The sequence below is a fragment of the Cynoglossus semilaevis genome, chromosome Z (genome assembly GCF_000523025.1).
Source record: "Cynoglossus semilaevis isolate Cse_v1.0 chromosome Z, Cse_v1.0, whole genome shotgun sequence".
In the NCBI taxonomy this organism is placed as follows: Eukaryota; Metazoa; Chordata; class Actinopteri; order Pleuronectiformes; family Cynoglossidae; genus Cynoglossus; species Cynoglossus semilaevis.
The window spans coordinates 6,734,935-6,753,059 of record NC_024328.1 but is presented as its reverse complement, the minus strand read 5'-3'; the positions used below and the strand labels follow the sequence as shown (position 1 = coordinate 6,753,059).

Below are 18,125 nucleotides of genomic sequence, written 5' to 3'. Positions count from 1 at the left end.
TGTTATTTGTCATGAGTGCACAGAACATGGCAGGTTAGGAGTCCAGGCAGTCGAGTCCACAGTGTCCACAGTGTGAGAAACACAAGCAGCTGAAACAAGTTGCAACGCATGGATTTCACAGCCTTGTATTCTAATGATATAGTAGGTTTGTTTGTTTGTTTTTAAAGAAAATATTGTTAGGAAACATTAAATTAAATGCTATTAATTATAATAAATCAAGATAAATCAACATTTGTTACTATAACAAAAAATCAATTCTGTCAATGTGTTTAAATGCATTAAAAAATCTATTCTGATTAATCTTCACTTTAACACAATTGCCGTGTTGACTTTGGCAGCCCTAATTTAAAGTAAAATTAGCAGGGAAGTTGCTATTATTATAAATGCAAAATGATTACAGCTTTTTAATGCATGCTATTTTTTAATGTTGATGAAAAATCGTGATGATTTTCTTAATTAGCTTCTTTGTGAATTTGTACACAAAACAAGTCATAAACCTATTATTGTTCATTTGGAACAATAATATCTTTCCAGAAATTATCTCTACATTGCTCAGCCATAATTGTAAATAGTTGTCTTAATTTATTGTCTGACAAAATGACAATTCAGTTGACATTCAGAATAGACCTAATATAGGACTGGATCATGGTTTAGTAGACAGTGAGGCAAAGAAAGAAATGTTTTTCTTTCTTGTTTCTGTTTTTTTTTTTTTTTTTTGTCCAGACCAGACTTATTCTTGTTTTACAATACTCCTCTGTTTCTGCACTTTTTACCTATCACAATGTCTCAGTAGGCAAGTGGTAAAATTTGTTGTGCTACAAACAGTACACAGTACAGGGCTGTCACACCACCGGCTCGTCTGGAGATGTATACTTTACATGCATTAAAAAGCAACAGCAAATGCTTGGGTCAGCATTTGCTTTGCAGCATTATTTTTTTCCTGCCTCAAGTATTTGTGTTTGTTTGCACATTCACAGTTGGTTAACAGCCTGCGTGTGTGTGCTGTTGTGTATTATAAAACAGGGTCTGGTCCCCAGTGGTGATGTCTTGACTTCCATTTCTTGGATTCACGACGAACCCTCCTGGGAAGCCACACTGGTATTTCAGTATTTGTCTTTGTACGGTGTATTATCACTGTTTGGTTTGAACGGGAGGCGGTTGTTGCTGTTTTTAGCTCTTCACTCTCACTTCCACATTTGTTTTGTTTCCTCCAGTACTGTGAAGTACTCAGTTATACCTGGTACTTTTTGTACCCTTCAAGTTGCCTTGGAGGGAAATCTCCACTCTTGTGTTGTTTGTCTGAGCTCTCTTTAAGAATTAATCAAAAGTGTTTGTGCTTCTAGAACAGTTGCGAGAAACGCCTGACCTTTTGTGCCATATTTCCAATCTGTATCTTTTTTCTTATATCATGTCCTACAATCTCAATGAGTTTGTGCTTCCACTACAGCCATTCTTTCCTGGTACGGACTATTTCATTCTCCCCCATCCCCCCAGCCACTTACTATTTTCATTTCACTCTCTTGAGCTCTTTTCCCCGAGGGAAGTGTGGTTCTCAAACAACCTTTGCAGAAACCCTGTGGACCTGATGACTGGGCAGTTTGAATCAGAAAACAACACAAAATGTCAGATTACCATCTTTTACAGACCATGCCCAGGTCTGCTGATGCCTCAAACCTCAGTCCAGGCCCATTTATAATGCCAACCATGCTGCTTATGACCTAGCTCCTGTACAATTAGCACTGACGAGGGTAATATGGCAGTAAGTAAGGGTTTAGTGCTGACCCCTCAGTCATCTGTGACAGTGTTTAGCTAATTAACTAACAACTGATATTCCTCCCCTCTTTCTTTTACTGCTCTTACTCCCTTTCTCCCCCACACCCCTTTAGTCTCCATTGTCTTTCTCCACCAGTCACATACATGCACAAACACACCATGGACATCTATTTCTATTACCCATGTTAATGGGTCAGGTCCCAGTTAAACTCCAGGCTGTTGATTGTCCATTGGAACAGTAATGAGAAGGATAATGGCCTACTTGTCTGCAGCTTATTATGCAGAAAAAGAATTGGGGGAGTTCTTGGTTATGGAGCTCTGTACAGGAACACACTTGTTCAGGCATGATCACCAAGGTACTTTGGCTGTGCATTAGGAAATAGTGGAACCGTATTTATTTATTAATTAATAATAATAATAATAATATAATAATAATAATAATAATAATAATAATAATAATAATTGATTTATTATTTCTAACATTACTGCTTAGGTTGTCAAATTTTGTCACCAACATTTTTTAATTACACACACAATCACACAAAAGTCTACATGCTGCTCATTCATTTTTCTCCCCAAAAAACAACAAAAATGAATGAATGTAGCACAATCCAATGTATGGCTTACAGCTGGTGAGTGTGTAGTGCTGTGCAACAAGACTACTTCTGATGTGAAATTTGGTTTAACGCCGTACATCGAAATGATAGAACAAGACTTTTTTTTTTTTTATAAAAAAAATTGATCCCATATTTGGGAAACTGTTGTGTTAGCAGCAGATATGCTGTTAACACCAGAGAAACCACCAAGCATGTGGTTTCTCTGGGAATTGAACCCAGGACTCTTTGTTTCAGAGGCAGGCGTGCTAACCACTATACTACGGAACAGACTAATAATTGTTGACATAACCATGAAATGCCGTAAGTCGAGGAAGTTATAAACTGAGGACCTCCTGTAGATAAAGACCATAGTGACATTCACACCTCGGGATACTGTGTTTTTGCACAGAGGTAAGACAGATGTAGCAGCAGACACACATGTACTTTTGTATAAAAACGATTGTTTGCGATAGTTACTAAATGTCATATATTTATTTTTTTTGTGATTGGACACATAACCTCATTTTAAAAAACCTTTTGGAGCCATAAAAGAAAAAAAATGTTTGAAATTCCATTCAGTTCCTGTAAAGTGGAGTCCTTCACAGAGGCTGCCTAACATATAAAATGTATACATGAGACCTTTTCCTTCCCGGCCTTGCTCTTTACGTTGGATCCTACCTCCATCCCTGACAGCAGATATCTGTCCCTGTCACTGTTCATACTGTCAGTATGAATAATGCCTTGTGACTGAGCGCTGCACAGGCCGATAACATGTATCAGCTCTCTCTAATTTCCCTGCTCTGGGCACTGTCACCTACCTGGCCATTATCTGCATAACAGAACAGCCTGGTCATTTTGTGTGGACGTGGAGAGCACCTGCAGAGTGTTTAGGATGTCATCTGACTCCACACCAGTCCTCCACCTCTAATCATAAAGCACGAGCAGGCACAAGCTGCATGCCCAGTGGCCATGAGGGCAGAGAGGGCCACTACCCTCAGGCCAGCCTGGGGTCTTTCTGTGCCTGCCGTGACATTGACAAGGTGGAAGTGTGGAATTCAGCTGCATAAGGACTCTGGATTCCTGCTTGGAAATGGTTCAAATCAGGTCAAGGTGCCTGTGAGTGTAAAGTATTGTTTATCCATACCAAACAAAAGAACTAAATTAGCTGTTATTTATAAGGATGTCCGATAATATCGGCTGATCGATATTATTGGCTGATATTAGCATAATTATATAATATTTTTAAGGCTCGCTTTTTAAGGATAATGGAAACCCGATAACGCAATGAGTGGGTTTTGACAAATGATGTGTGCTATAAAAATAATTTTGGGGATAAACTACTGTATATTAATGTGGAAGTCACTAGATGGCAGCATTGCAGCTCATATAATTAATCTGTTTTTATAATCAGAGGATTGAATGCAGAACGTACAGATAAACAAATAAATATTATTGAGCCTATATCAGCATTGGTTGATATCAGAATCGTCCCTAGTTATTAATAATGAATTGATTAAATGAATTTATGAGGTGTGAATCAGTAGGGGTTAGATCCAAAGGGAATGACATGGTTGAAAAGTTCTTTTAGGCAACTGGACGTGAATTTTCTAAAAGAAGATGTTTCACCTCTCATCCAAGAGGCTTCCTCAGTTCTAACTGGTGGTGGGTAGTACCACCAACGACATCTTTCCACTCCTACATTTCTAAAGACAAACCAGACGCACAATGCTTTGAAAGAGACAGATCAGAAATGTGTGTTTCCCTTCGGACTCTTTAAATTTCCCTTGTGTCTTTGCTTCAGTTCTCCTGGCGTGCCTGATCTCTTTCTATTTAATCATCCTGTTAATCTGGAAGCTTTCCGTTGAGTCTCGGAGCGTCACACCTTAAATTGCACCTGTGTCTGTTTCTGGTGTGCTTCCAGGCATTTCATGTTTTTTCCAGAATGCGTGACGAGCAGCACTTCTTTGGCTCAAATGTACAAGATGTGTTCAGAGCTGTGTAGGTTTTTCTCTCTAGTTGGACACTAGCTGTGGGAATTTGGTTCATGGTAAAATGAATTGAACACAGCAAAGCGACGAGCCGGACGGAATTTGAATAACAAATATTTTTTTATGTCATAGTTTTACATTTTTTAAAAGTATTTGATTCAATGATTTTGAACATAACTTAATAATATATTAATAAGGAATTAATTAATTTGCAAATATGGATACAAAGCATAATTCTGCTTCTGCCTCGAACTTTATTTGCCAAATAAAATATATGTGGTTTGTCTGACTAAACATATTTTTGGACAGAATAACTGTCATGGAAATATGTAGAAATGTATAGGTGAAGGCTGCTTTCATTATTTAATTTTTTTTTATGTGATTATATCATCAAGTACACAGAAAACTGTAAAGACACTAAAGTATTTCATGGTTTGACAGTCTCTGTGTTTAAGAAAAGTGCTAAAATGAAAAAAAAAGTTTTTTAGTGCTTGAAACAATTATCCATTATTCTCTTCACACATTTTTACTTTACACCAACCAGAACCACATGGGGCTCTGTGATTTCTGCTGTATAGCTTATTTAGTGAAGATTAACATCAAAGAGCTGCTAACAAGATCAATGTCATCTCGCAGAAACTCAAAGGGTTTTCCTGGGAGAAAAAAGGCTCTGAAGTTATTTGTTGCAGTGTTCCCGTGGTTCTCTCAGTTGCTGCCAGCTCCTGTTCCATATCTTCAGTAGTGTCGATAAGAGGAAGAAGAGGCACTACTCTCCATAGACTCTTGAACAGCACAATCCAATATTAGCCATGGGTGTAGTACCAGGTATCGATGGTCTAATCACCATGGCGGCCTGTCTTTGGTCAAATTGGCCTGATTAAGGCCCATTTTTCATCATTAGCATGAGACATAAAACTGATCTGTAAGTAAAGCTCAGATCATGAAAGGTCAGTTTCAGGTTTGCACAAATAGATTTTCCTCAGCAGATACTACAGAGAAGGAAAAGGGTTAAAGGGTTTAAAGGCCTTTTTGTCAGAGGTTTTCAGTACTTTTCCAAACTTGAGTGTGAATTCACACACATAAAAGAGCAAGAACCTAATGATGAGTCACTTATTTGCACCTTACCAAGTTTCCTGATTTCTGGCTCACTGGTAACGCTAATGTACACGTTCCAGCCCAGTAGATGACGTTGAAACGCCAAATGAAGATTTACAATATACATGGATTGATGTCAGCACCAAAGAAAGTTTGGTGGTGATCAAAGACGGAATCACGTTGCTTGTTATTTTTGACAGAAAGTCTCTGAGAATGTTTAAAGGGGAAGCTTAAAGTAGGTGGAAGTACAACTTTTATGGTGTGACTGTTTAGACAACGTGGATCAAACCAGGGCACACATGACCCCCACCCCCACATATAAGGTTCCAAATCACACTTCTGCTCTGGTATGGTTTTTTTCATTTTTTGTTCTGTAAAACAAATTTGTGGACTTTAAAAGTCACTCCAACTTTTAGGAGTTTATTGAGTGCTTTTTGTGTGGGTGTGTTGTTTAGAGACACAAGATGACAGGCCTTTTGGAAAATTGATGGCTAGCTTTAGGTAGAGTGAATGGATTCCAAAGTAGCATTTCCAATAATGCTTTTTCTCCTTTGCCTCTCTGAAAGACAGTAAAAAAAGGAGGTTTTGTTCCAAAATGGCGCATTTAAGGGAACGATCTTCGATTTCGACCGGTCTGTGCTGCTTTAAAAGGCTGAATTGTGCATTTTGAAGTTTCTGCTTTTATAGATGTTTCTTTATGGACAGCCAGTGCAATCAAAGTGGACTCAGCCTTCATTGCTCTATAACATTCTTTAACCTGAGGTCCGTCTCTGAGGTATAGAAGTGGAAGTACAGCAGGTTGGCATTGAAGATGAGCCCTTCTTTGAATGGGTGACTTGGAAAGGAACACAGAGATATTTGAAAACTCTAGAGAAGTGTTCGGAGCCTTTGACAGTGCCTCACAACAACAGTTTCCACTTTGCACTTGAAACATTAAAAGTGTGTCGTTTGGCTTCCTCTATAGTAGCATCTGATTTCCGCTGCACATGCAACAAAGAGCTATTGATACCGTGCTTGGGAAAAGAACACACACGAGATTCAAAACCTCTCGGGATCCGATAGAGGTATTTGGACGGTTCAGTGTAATGGCTGTGCATTTAAAGGGCTAAAGTGTGTCTTCTGAGAGCCTCTGATTTTCATCTGAAACTCAACAAAGCCCCATTGATCCCTGGGAAATGAAACTATGGACAAAACTGTTTCTTCATCCCATAACTGTTATGTGGGTTGGGGACTCAGGAGCTAAGACTCACCACCTGTCTACAACACACACACACACACACACACACACACACAGATAAAATTACAGACCAACATAACAAATTCATGATGAAAGAAAGTGTGTGAAACATTTAAGAGAATGGCGAGTTCAAGATGTTGAATAAATGACAGGTAATTTTCAGTGGAGAGTGAAGAACACGGATGAGTGAGCTGATCAATCACCGTGGTGATGACCCATGCTGATTCCAGTCCACTCTGGCATCGTCAAGGCTGCTGACATCGATATAGGAAGACAGCTTGACACATATGTGTATGAGTGCATAATAGAGAATTACGGTGTGCATCGTGGGTGGTGCATATTTGCTTACTGAAATCCATTTCTTTCCAACAATACCTGAAGTCCCATTGTTCAATCTGCGGAATTATCACTGCTCAGAAGTACAATTTCCCTTCCTGTGAGTTATCTTCAAAGTATCAGGCAAGTTGATTATGGATTTTTTTTTTCTTAAGTGGCCGCAGTTTGAGAAGAGTGATCTCATTGATCCAGAGAGTTTCATTTTTAAATGTAGTTGCCTTTGAAAGTCTTTTTTTTTCTTTTGATAAATATACACTTTGTCTTTGTTATGGATTGTTGCAGGAATGAAACAATAGATAACAGACATTTTTTCATAAAGTAAGAACATTTGTTTTGTATTAAAACTTGAAGGATGCCCTCTAAATTACTGAGGTACATTTAGAACGCATCAAAAAATAAAAATGTTTAGTTAATTTCCAATAAATACTGAATACATATTACAGTTGTTTTAATCAAAATTAGCAATATTTTTTATTTTTTTGTTACATTGAGTCACTGCTATATATCACAAAAAGAAATGTTTAACTTGTAATATTTCCAAATTCACATTTATGCCTACAAGTGTCTTATTATATTAACTTATTGTGTGAATTCCATATTTTAACAAATAATCTTTATTAATCATGACATTTACTAAACTTACAGCACTTGCCATAACCTTCACCTGTCGCTACAGTACATTGTAAATACATTTTAGAAATCTTTCTAATTATGTTGAATTGCACGGTGACATACAATGCATTCCAGTTACAGCTAAAACCTTCAGTGAATAGAGAATCAGGTGGAAAAAGCTACATCCGTTTTTCACATCTGAGTTTTAATATAGAGACAGAAGAAGGTCTAATATGTGTGAGTTGATTTCCTACCTCTGGCAGTGAAGTGACTTCTTGTGCAAAGCTGCCAGATAGCATGAAGATGGATTGTTAATAGAATGTGTTGTAGTGTACTCAGTAATCATTATTAATCTGCATGTCTGCACATTCTTTCTTGGCTCAGCCCGCTGTTCATAAAGCTTGGTTAATTAGACTGATTGATTAGTTGCTGATGATTCAAAGCTCTCATCACGGCCCCTCATCCCGTCAGGCCTATAATAAGATCAGATTGCTCTCATATTCATGTACTTCATGCACGCACGCACGCATGCACACACACACACACACACAAGCTCACACTTGAACTCACACACACAGATGCTTTGTTGTATCAGCCCTTCATCTTCCTCAGTTCTCATCTGTCACATCCATATTCCGGCTGCATTTACAGGCAGGAGAGAAGAAGTCAAGGATGCTGAAACAATACACTAAAGACATTTTGTTAACAACAACAACAACAACAAAAAATTAAAAATTGCACATCTCTCATTTCCTTTTGTCCGCTTCTCTTCAATTCCCTTTTTATGTCTCACTGTGATCAGTTCTGTGTTCCTGTCTCATTTAATTAACATGACGGATGGAGCCACAGATAACATCACTGGAGACCTGGAGCCTTACATCTGTCTAGACCAAACTGTGCATTTGTGATGTGTCTGTGTGTTTTGTTTGCTGCTTGGTTCGCCGTGTTTCCATGTCTATAACTAACGGCATGTGTAGGTCTTTGTTGCTCTGCAGGCTAGAAAGTGAACCAGCTTTAGTTGCAGATCAATACAGAAGCCCAGCTCTGGCTGAAACCACCCTGCACTTATTGCACAGTGCCTGCTCATCAGCACAGAGACAGCACAGTAAAGAGACTCTCCCTCGCTGTAGTAAAACTTTACGACTTTCCGGGTTGCTTTTGTCTCCAGGCATTGGATATTACAGAGCATAATAAGTATTCATTTAGATTTTTTGCCAGATCACCAGTCCTCTGCATCAATACAGCCCATCTGAGCTCTTTAAAAGGAGGCAGAGCTTTATCTGTGCGTGTTTATGGGTGTGCCACTGAGTTGGTGCATGTATTTGTTTGTGGGTTTATTCTAAGGCTGTGATGAAACCACTGCAGAATTACCCCTCAGAGAGTAGTCGCAGAGAAAATGATTACCTCAGAAAGAAAGGAACTTTGATGAAAATTGTCCCACCCCAAGCTATACCTGGCAGACATTCACTTGGAGCTGATGTTTAGTGCTGGAATTTGAAATTTTAAAATACAGAGCATAAACGCAGATATTGTGATACTTTTTTATTGAGCCACTGTCCTGAGCTCGGTGATGATGATTCAGATCTAATACCAACCTAAAATTAGATTGGTATTAGATTTGAGTTTCACACCAGTCCAAAGTAGAATTTGGTTTTTAAACCTTTGTCAGAAAACCCACACACTCAAGAGCCTAGACAGGCCTCGCCCCTGTAGGGATTGATCCATTTGACTTGGTGTCACCTGGAAGAAGTTCATGCCTTGTTAAACTTATTGCTAAACATGCTGTGTATAGGCCAGAACTAGAATAATCCCCATAAAAAGGATTAATCTATTTTACGAAAGGAACGCGGAGGAATTTAGAAAGTGTATAAATATTTTTAAGCCATAACAGCTTTCACTTAGTATTAGTTTAACCCAGGGGTCTTCTTACTGTAGGGCAGGGGCACTAACTTCCAACTTTCATCTTTTGCTTTTTCTTGTTTTAGGTGTTTTAGGTGCAGGCATTGACGTTGACACAGAGACTTTAATCTGAAGTTGTCGACAAGTAAAATATCAGCCTCATTTGATGTAACATTGCAATGAAGTCTTCTGCCAACTTTATGTAGTGGCCAGTGCAAAAGTCATATTCTACCACATTTTTATTGTACTCGTAAAAGTTGTTCTTTGATTTTTTTCTATGCAGATGAATACCCCCTGCCCACTAAAGCTCAATATTTTATTTTTTTAATCTCATACACCCCCTAGTGGTAGCTCAACCATTTTGGGAATCCCTATATAAGAAAATACTGAACCTAAAGATCATGTAAGTTAGGCGCTTCCAGTGTTATATTTGTCTTCCTGTTTGGTTTTATTTACACAGTACAACACGGGCATATTTCTAAATATCACCGTTTCAAATATACCCTTAAATTAATTGTCTCTGTTGACAGCCATAGTCTGTATTCCACAGCCATCCTCGCGTTAAATCCACTTAATCTTGAAGTTAGACACTAATTATCCACCTCTCTGTTCTTTGCAACTCCTACACATGAATAATGTCCTTTGCCTTTTCTTAACAAGTGGGGGAAAAAAGTCCAAGTAACTAAGAATGCTGCACTGGCAGGAAGCCCGTGAGGTTGGCAACCACTCAGTAACTTTGTGAGGTGAACTTGGTTTGACGTTCTCCGTCGGTCCAGATGATAAATTATTATATGTTCTCAATTAGTGATAGTGATGCTACCAGATCCTCCATGAGTGACATTTATGTAGTTAGAGATAAACAGTAAAACATAAGGTCAGCATACTTTTCTTTGCTTTAAGTCTGAGGTTTTCTCGCTGGTGGCTTTCCAGCCATAGCTGGACTGAAATTCAAGTTCCAGTTGGCAACAAAATATGCAATAAACGTTTAGCTAAGTTTAACTTTTTTTAGGCGACTAAGTGTATTTTTATTGAACGCACACATGTGGGGTGTATCATTATCAAAGGGTCACAAATGCCCTTTCCCAGTGCAAGTACTTCCTGGTTGGACTCTATTTGTATGTTTAGGAACCGTGCACAAAGGGGGAATTTTTGTCATGTTTGTTTTCCTGTTGAGAATTAGCCAACGAAAACTATAGAGAAGTCAAAACTGCCGGTCCGATAAAGGAAGAACATTATGCACTGAGAGGTGAAAGACAATCTCCCCGTTTCTCCCTCTCCCTGTTTTATTTTGTTTTGCCTCTTGGATGAAGTCAAACAAGACGTTTCATGGACGATATTGACAAGCTCTAATACCCTTATTGGATGAGGAGGGGCCCCTGGGTGCTGCCCCAGCATTTTGTCAGAACACACCGCCAGGCAAAAAAAACCCAAACCACACATACACATACACTCATAGAGCACTATCCCTTTTTGCTACCACAGCACTCCCAACAGTTACCTCTAAGCTCTACAAATACACACACACACACTCGCACTCACACACACTGGTGTTTTATGAGTACTTCAGACAGATATAATGCATTTCCCAGCTCCACAACTTTGACCTTGACTATTCCGAATACAGGGCTTGTATTAATCCTTACCCTGACTCTAGTCTTATCAGAATTGACCCCAAACAAAAGTTTGAACTTAAAAATATCCCCAACCCAGTTTGGAGATGTCCCAATACCAGCCCTCACCCAAAAAAATCCCAGTAACACACACACACTAACTCACAGAGTCTTACTTAACATCTACAGCGTTTTTACCACTTCAGATCGCCCTTTTTTTTCTGTGCTCTTTTACCTTCTTGACCCCACAGGCCATTAAACCAGATCCTTTCTAAACGGCTTTAAGGCCTCTCTCCTGGCCAGACACTTCTTCTCCAAAGCTCTGTCATGGCTCTTTCATGTTTTGAACCCCAAAGACCATGAAAGGTTGAGCAAAGGAGGAGAAGGAGGAGGTGGAGAAGGAGGAGGAGGCAGAGAGAATGTTGGGATGGCTCTCAGTCGTTGTGGGCTGGAGACATACTTCAAGCTACAAGTCCACATTCTCTCTCTCTCTCTCTCTCTCTCTGTCTTTTTCATTGTCAGACACACACACGCCAACAAACACGCACACACACTCCTAATCTGATATGGTACATGCCCTCCTGGCCTGTTCTGCTCGGCTGGGATTTGACTTTGTTCTCCTCTCTGGCTCTCCCCACTCACCTGCTGAGAGTTACAGTAGATTTGTATGCTGCCCTCTTTCCTTTTTGTCTCTTCTGCTTTCACAAACCCTCAACTGCGCTCCCTCCCAGCCCCCCCACACACACTCTCACAGCACAAACAATAGTATAAAAGAGTATGTTGAGGTGGCCTATGCCTCTCTCGCTCTCTCTCTATTCTTGCAGGTGATTGTGATTTATAGTTCTCGGCAGAACTGTAACTTTAATTTTGCCGGTAGTCAACTTGATGCTGTTTTTTTTCTTGACGTTTTTTGTGGCTAAGGCCTAACTTAGCGGGGTGTGGGCAAGTGGGCTCAGTCCAGCTGCCCAGGTTAGCCTTGTCCTTCTGGAGTCTTTTTTTTACTTTTACACACACACAGACACCCGACCTCCACCCGACCCCGCAGATCATGCTGCATATGCATCAACGTCTGTGTGAAGGAGAGCGCCACCTCACCTTTACTTAATCTGTTCCGACTGCACCGAGGACTGATGGGTGGCTCAGTGAGTCCAAACCTGAGGTGCAGAATATTAAGGTGCATGTTATTGATCACTGTGTAAAACTGTGTTTTGTAGCAGGGATGAGCAACTATTTTTCTGTCAAGGGAGTTTTAGATTTTGACATCATTAAAAAATGTAAAAAACAAAAGAAAAAAACCCCCATCAAACTTCCACTTCTTAATTATGGACCTTTAAAACTGGTCATTTGCATTGCCTTGAATGAGGGTTTTAATTAGAGTTAGTTGTTCCTTTAATTCTTCTATTCAAATATGGTTCACTTCATATAGTTGGAATATCGCAAGTTAAAGTTGATATAACATTTTTATATTAAAAAAAAACCTCTTTGGTTTTCTTTGGAATGAAGGTCTGGGAATGAAACTGCAAAAGTTTTTTTTAAGTATGTTGAGGGTTTTTTTTTTTTAACATTTAGAACTTTTAATAGAGTTTGTACCACAGGCCATTTTGCTAGAAAGTTACAGAAACTGGAGTAAAAAAAAAAAAAAAGTTTGGACTGAAAGTGATAGTGTTAAGGTTGTATGACAACGACATTGAGACATTCTTCAAGGGCTTCATTTCCTTGGGCTCATTTTTATTTTAAAGGTCTATCATTTGGTCGTCATGGATAGGTATGATAAAAGTACTCGATTTAGCAACACATATTTGTGAAAGGGTTGAAAATGGGGGAAATGAGGAAATAACTAAAAAACTTTCTGCCTTACATGCGGAGGGTTTTGGGTTCGAAGCCCAAAGAACCACATATCCCTAATAGTGCCTCCTGTGTGGCAGCCTGTGTGTGTTGCTGTGTGTGAAGACTCAGGCTGTGAATTTCTTTATTGTGGAATAAGTAAGATAGTCCATTAAAAAAAAGATTTCATTTAATTTTGGTGAAATGTGAATTTACTCCAATTTCCTTTTAAAGACTCCCTGATCGACTACAGTAAAACACAACTCGATACATGACAGAGATCTATTGATAACTTGAACACTTGAAGCAGTTCCTAGAACTTTTTTAATCTAGCCTCACAAGTTTGCAGGCCTCCTCCATCATATTTTATACAAATTCAACTTTTGTTCCTAACTTTGAAACAAGTTTTAATTAACCACCTGTGACTTAAAGTGCTGTTCGGTCAAACTTTACAAGCTCTCTGGCTCCTCGCTGATAACCGATGCCAGTACCGGGCGGTGGTTTAACCAGATAAGTCCATAACATAGTGAAAGATAAATGGAAACCTTAGATGCGCTCTTTTTTTTTTGCGACTCGACTTTCCTCTTGCTGTCACTTTGGGTTTTCCATCTTCCCCTGTCTCTGCTCAGTAACCTTTAAAGGAGAGCCGCTGCAGGGTGAGAGGTAACCTTATGACAAAGTGTGATTAAGTCTACGGGCGTCTATCTAGGACAACATTAGACGAAAGTAAGGTGTCTGAACCAGCATAGTGATCAGGTAATAGCAGGACCAGAAAGGAAGGAGTTTAATCATGGTGAAAAGGTAGGGCACACCCCAGAAACACATGCTGAAGTCTGGCTCTGTTCATCTGAAGTAAACACAGTGCAGTGTTATACAAGGTCTTCTATTACATTTAGCAAATTATATCATACAAATATGTTTAGGAATCATACAAACCTTTACAAATGTATGGTATTTTATATTTTATTTAAGCAATTTATATATATAATTTATATATTTTTTCATTTCATCCTGTGCTAATTTAGCATATTCAAATGAATAATTGCATATTTTATTATCATCATGTTTTCTTTTCAGTGTGGTTTAATTAAAGATTAGACTCAATGTTAAAATATAGTAATTGTCGTTCAGTGGTGAGTCCCATAGTACTGGACCACTCTGAACCTTATGCTAGGATTAGATTATTGTAGATGAGATTAGATTAAATTATACTTTCATGATACCATAAAACAAACCACTTCATCCCTGGTGCTGGAGCTCGGACCATTCACACTCACATTCACACCTGTGATCAATGTAGTGTGAACCTTTAGGTTTTACCTTACTTAATAATAATAATAATAATAATAATAATAAAAATAATAATAAATCAACCCATGACTATTTTTTGAAATGTCTTGCTTTTTGCTGCTGCACAAGTCAATATTGCAGCTCAGTCCACAGGCTGCCACTCCTTGCAGTTTAACTGGCCAATTTATTATCTTGTCAATTGTGCAGTGCGGACAGTGCCTGAGGAGGAGCAGTGATTAATATACTTTACAGAAACCTTCCTGGAGAAGGACGAAGAATTATCCCACTGTCAACCATTTCAAATTACATTCAATAAGGAAACGACAAAAGCATTTCCCTGCAGTTCTCCCCCTTTGGCTCAGTGTTTATTTGTCTGCGCTGCCGCTGATGGAATTTGTTCCAGTTCATGCCGGAGTAAATTTAACAACAACATAATACTTGACATTTGCCTGGTGAAAAGCTGAATTTAAATATGGTGCATTTTACATTTTTCTTTATATACGAGAATTAGATCTGAAGAATTCATAAAAAAAACAGTGGACTAGAGGCTCATTCAATTTGTGTTAGAAAAACATGATTTTTAAGTATTTACAAGTTGATGAAGTTTTGTTCCTCCTTCAGTTTGCCAGGAAGTTTAATACTTTTTGCAGTGATATTTCAAAAGTTATTTTTGCCTTCTCACAAACTTGAGTGTTTTTTCCCCAGTTGACCACCGTGTAGATTTTCTCTCTTCTCTACTTGGTCTTATCTTCTTTGTCTTTGTGATTGATGAAAAAAATTCTGGAAGCACTGAGCAAACCCACATGGAGGACAAACAACCTCACACAAAGTGTTGCAGTTTTTCGGAGTGCGGTGGTGCTGGAGCTGGAGTAGCTATCAATACCTCCATTGACAAGTACAGTGGGATCTGTTGGAAATGCTTTGCCATTGATCTGTGATCCATTATGAGGTGTGAATGAAGGATATGGAAACGCTCTATCCATCATGCGTCGACACCCGCCACGCTTGAATGACACTCACTTTTCACTGCTGTATTCTTCTCCATCTCCTATTCATCCGTGAGCTCACATTTAGACTGACAGCGCTCCTCCGCACACACTGAAAAATACACTAACTATAATCATTAGTAGAAATTACCAACAAGCCCAGCTTTTCTCAGTAAAAACTTTGTGAGGGAAATGTCATTCACAACATGTCATGTCAAGGTGGAAATATAATTTTTTTCCCAAAGTATTGTACGTAAAAGATGAGAAATGAAATCATGAACCTGAACACATATACCTGTATGTATAAGCATATATACACGTGTATATATATATATATAATACATTATAGATATACTTATATATGTACAGTATATACATGCATACATATAAATATATTTATATATATTTTATATTTATATGTTTATATTTGTATGCGTGTTTGTAAATGTATGTGTGTAAATATATACGTTATATATATATATATATATATATATATTTATGAATAGCTATACATATATTTGTACAATTGTTTGTACATATATGTATGTATGTCAATATATATTTATAGATTTATCTACACACGTGTATGGGCGTTTGTGTGTGTGTATTTGAAGTGTGTAGACTTAATTATAGGTCTAATATTTTTTACACTGTTTTAGTTATAATTATTATGTAATCTTACCATTCCATTCTATTCTATTCTGTTGCACAGGTGACAGATCGATCTGTGCAGGCGGTTGCAGAGCACTGTCCGGAGCTGCAGTTTGTTGGTTTTATGGGATGTCCTGTGACCTCTCAGGGAGTCATCCATCTCACTGCAGTAAGTACCACGCACATCCTTTCTCTGCCTGATTGTACTCCAACCAACAACTCTTGTTTTTCTTTCAACTCAAGCAGGAAACTGCCTTGCAGAGGTGATAAACAGTATTAAACAACTGTTTTTTTTCCAGTTCACCATTTGCTGTTTAAATACTGAACCCTGAATCTTGTAGCAGAAAGAAAAACAGAGTCTGATCTTGTAGTGGTTTCTGTTTAATATGTTACACTTTTGTTATTCTCTAAAGGGTTTAGTTCAAGTTTTAAAAACAGTCTGTTTTACATCAGTAGGTGGGATTTATGTAACATTGTTGCATTCTACACAGAATTAATGAACCTTTGTTGTTCATATCTGATACGATCATATCTGATCATCTCAGTTCTTCTTGGCATCTTCCCTTATGATATAAATTACGATTTAAGTTGTGGAACAGTTTTCCTCCCAAACCTATGTTTATTTACGAATCAACAGGCGAAGGCTGCACCATATCATCAGGTGGCGTTGATTGAATGAATGAATTAAATAAGGGGTAGCGTTAGATCCGTGCCTTCACCCTAGTCTTATTCTCTGGTGCTGATTAAAACTGCTGCGCATCCCACAATCATTTAATCCAGGAGTGAATGGAAATTTAAAAACTTCCAACCAATTAAAAATCACTTGAAAGAGTCTTTAAAGTGAATGTGTTGTAACTGCAGCTGGAGACGTAAACACTGTCTGTAGCTGTGTAAAAGGAGGCCAGTGTGTGAAAAATCTGTTTAACCTTAATTATTTTCATCATTAAATCTGAAAAGAAGTTTTAATGTGACTTTTTTTGCCTGATCTATTTCACTTTAAACCAGCTCTTTATACTGGCTGTAGCCAGTCCCTCCCCCCCTCTTCCGACGTGGCTAAATTTAACTTTCAGAGTGTAAGTTCTGGACTTTGTTGTGTGCTTTATCTCAAATGTAGCTTTTTTTTTTTTGCCTTTTAACTTTTTAATCTCATGAAAGCCTAATGAGATGAATCCTAATAATGCCCTGCTGTTCTTGCTACACCCTGCTGTTTGGATATTACCATGCTAATGAACAGGGCTCTGTGGTTAAAGATGTTCCATGCCATATAAACATGGACACACATACACTCAGGCTTCTGATTGCCTTAGTTAAAACCACCGTGGAATTATACTCCCTGATTTTCTTTTCTCTGCTGTTTACGATCGTTATTTTAGAACTGACATCCTCTTAAAACGTGGCGTGCATTAATTTTTGAAGGAGAAGGAATCCACTTCTGGTTTAATGGTTGTATTTACGAACGATATAGTAATGAAATTATGAGTAAACTGTTGTTTCCGATTGACTGTTTGATCACAAACAAATTCCGGATAGATCCCTGTTCCATCCTTGCTTCGGTTGTGTAGCGGTTAACACGCCAACCACATGCTTGGCGCTTGCTGGGGGCAGCCTGTTAATGGCATATCTGCTGCTGACACAACAATTTTCCAAATATGGGATCAATATAGTATACATTTATTTATTTTATTTTATCCTGATTATGCCACTGAATTGACGTACACTACACCCGGTCTGAGATCTAGTGTTTTCTCTCACCCCACATGTGCTATCAATCAACCACGCCCGCTGAACCCTAGCCAGCGAAAATACCAAATTTATATTTATATTTATATTTATATTTATATTTATATTTATATTTATATTTATATTTATATTTATATTTATATTTATATTTATATTTATATTTATATTTATATTTATATTTATATTTATATTTATATTTATATTTATAGGTACAATACACACATATACGTATAAACATATGTACACGTATTAAATGTTTATATCACTATTCATAAATATATGTTAAGAACAGTGTCGGCCAATCTCTTTGACTGTGTCATTTTAAATGGAGCTCTCAGGTTCGTATTTTAGCTTTTATTGTGTAAATGTTCCCTGATTAATCTCTTTGTGCACATTAAAACAAAACATGCATCAGTTGTGTAAAACACAGATCGCTCGCTGCATTATTAGATTAAACATCTGATTAATTTCTGCTTGCGGTTTGACCT

The 18,125-nt window shown here is 38.1% G+C and overlaps 1 protein-coding gene across 1 annotated transcript in view; it reads left to right on the top strand.

Moving 5' to 3' along the window:
* The window catches only part of fbxl17 (F-box and leucine-rich repeat protein 17), a 203,787-nt gene that overhangs the window by 49,473 nt on the left and 136,189 nt on the right, over positions 1–18,125 (top strand). The window contains exon 7 of the mRNA XM_017042934.2: positions 15,959–16,066. Coding sequence (XP_016898423.1) covers positions 15,959–16,066 — 108 coding nt within the window. The remainder of the gene's footprint in view (positions 1–15,958; positions 16,067–18,125) is intronic.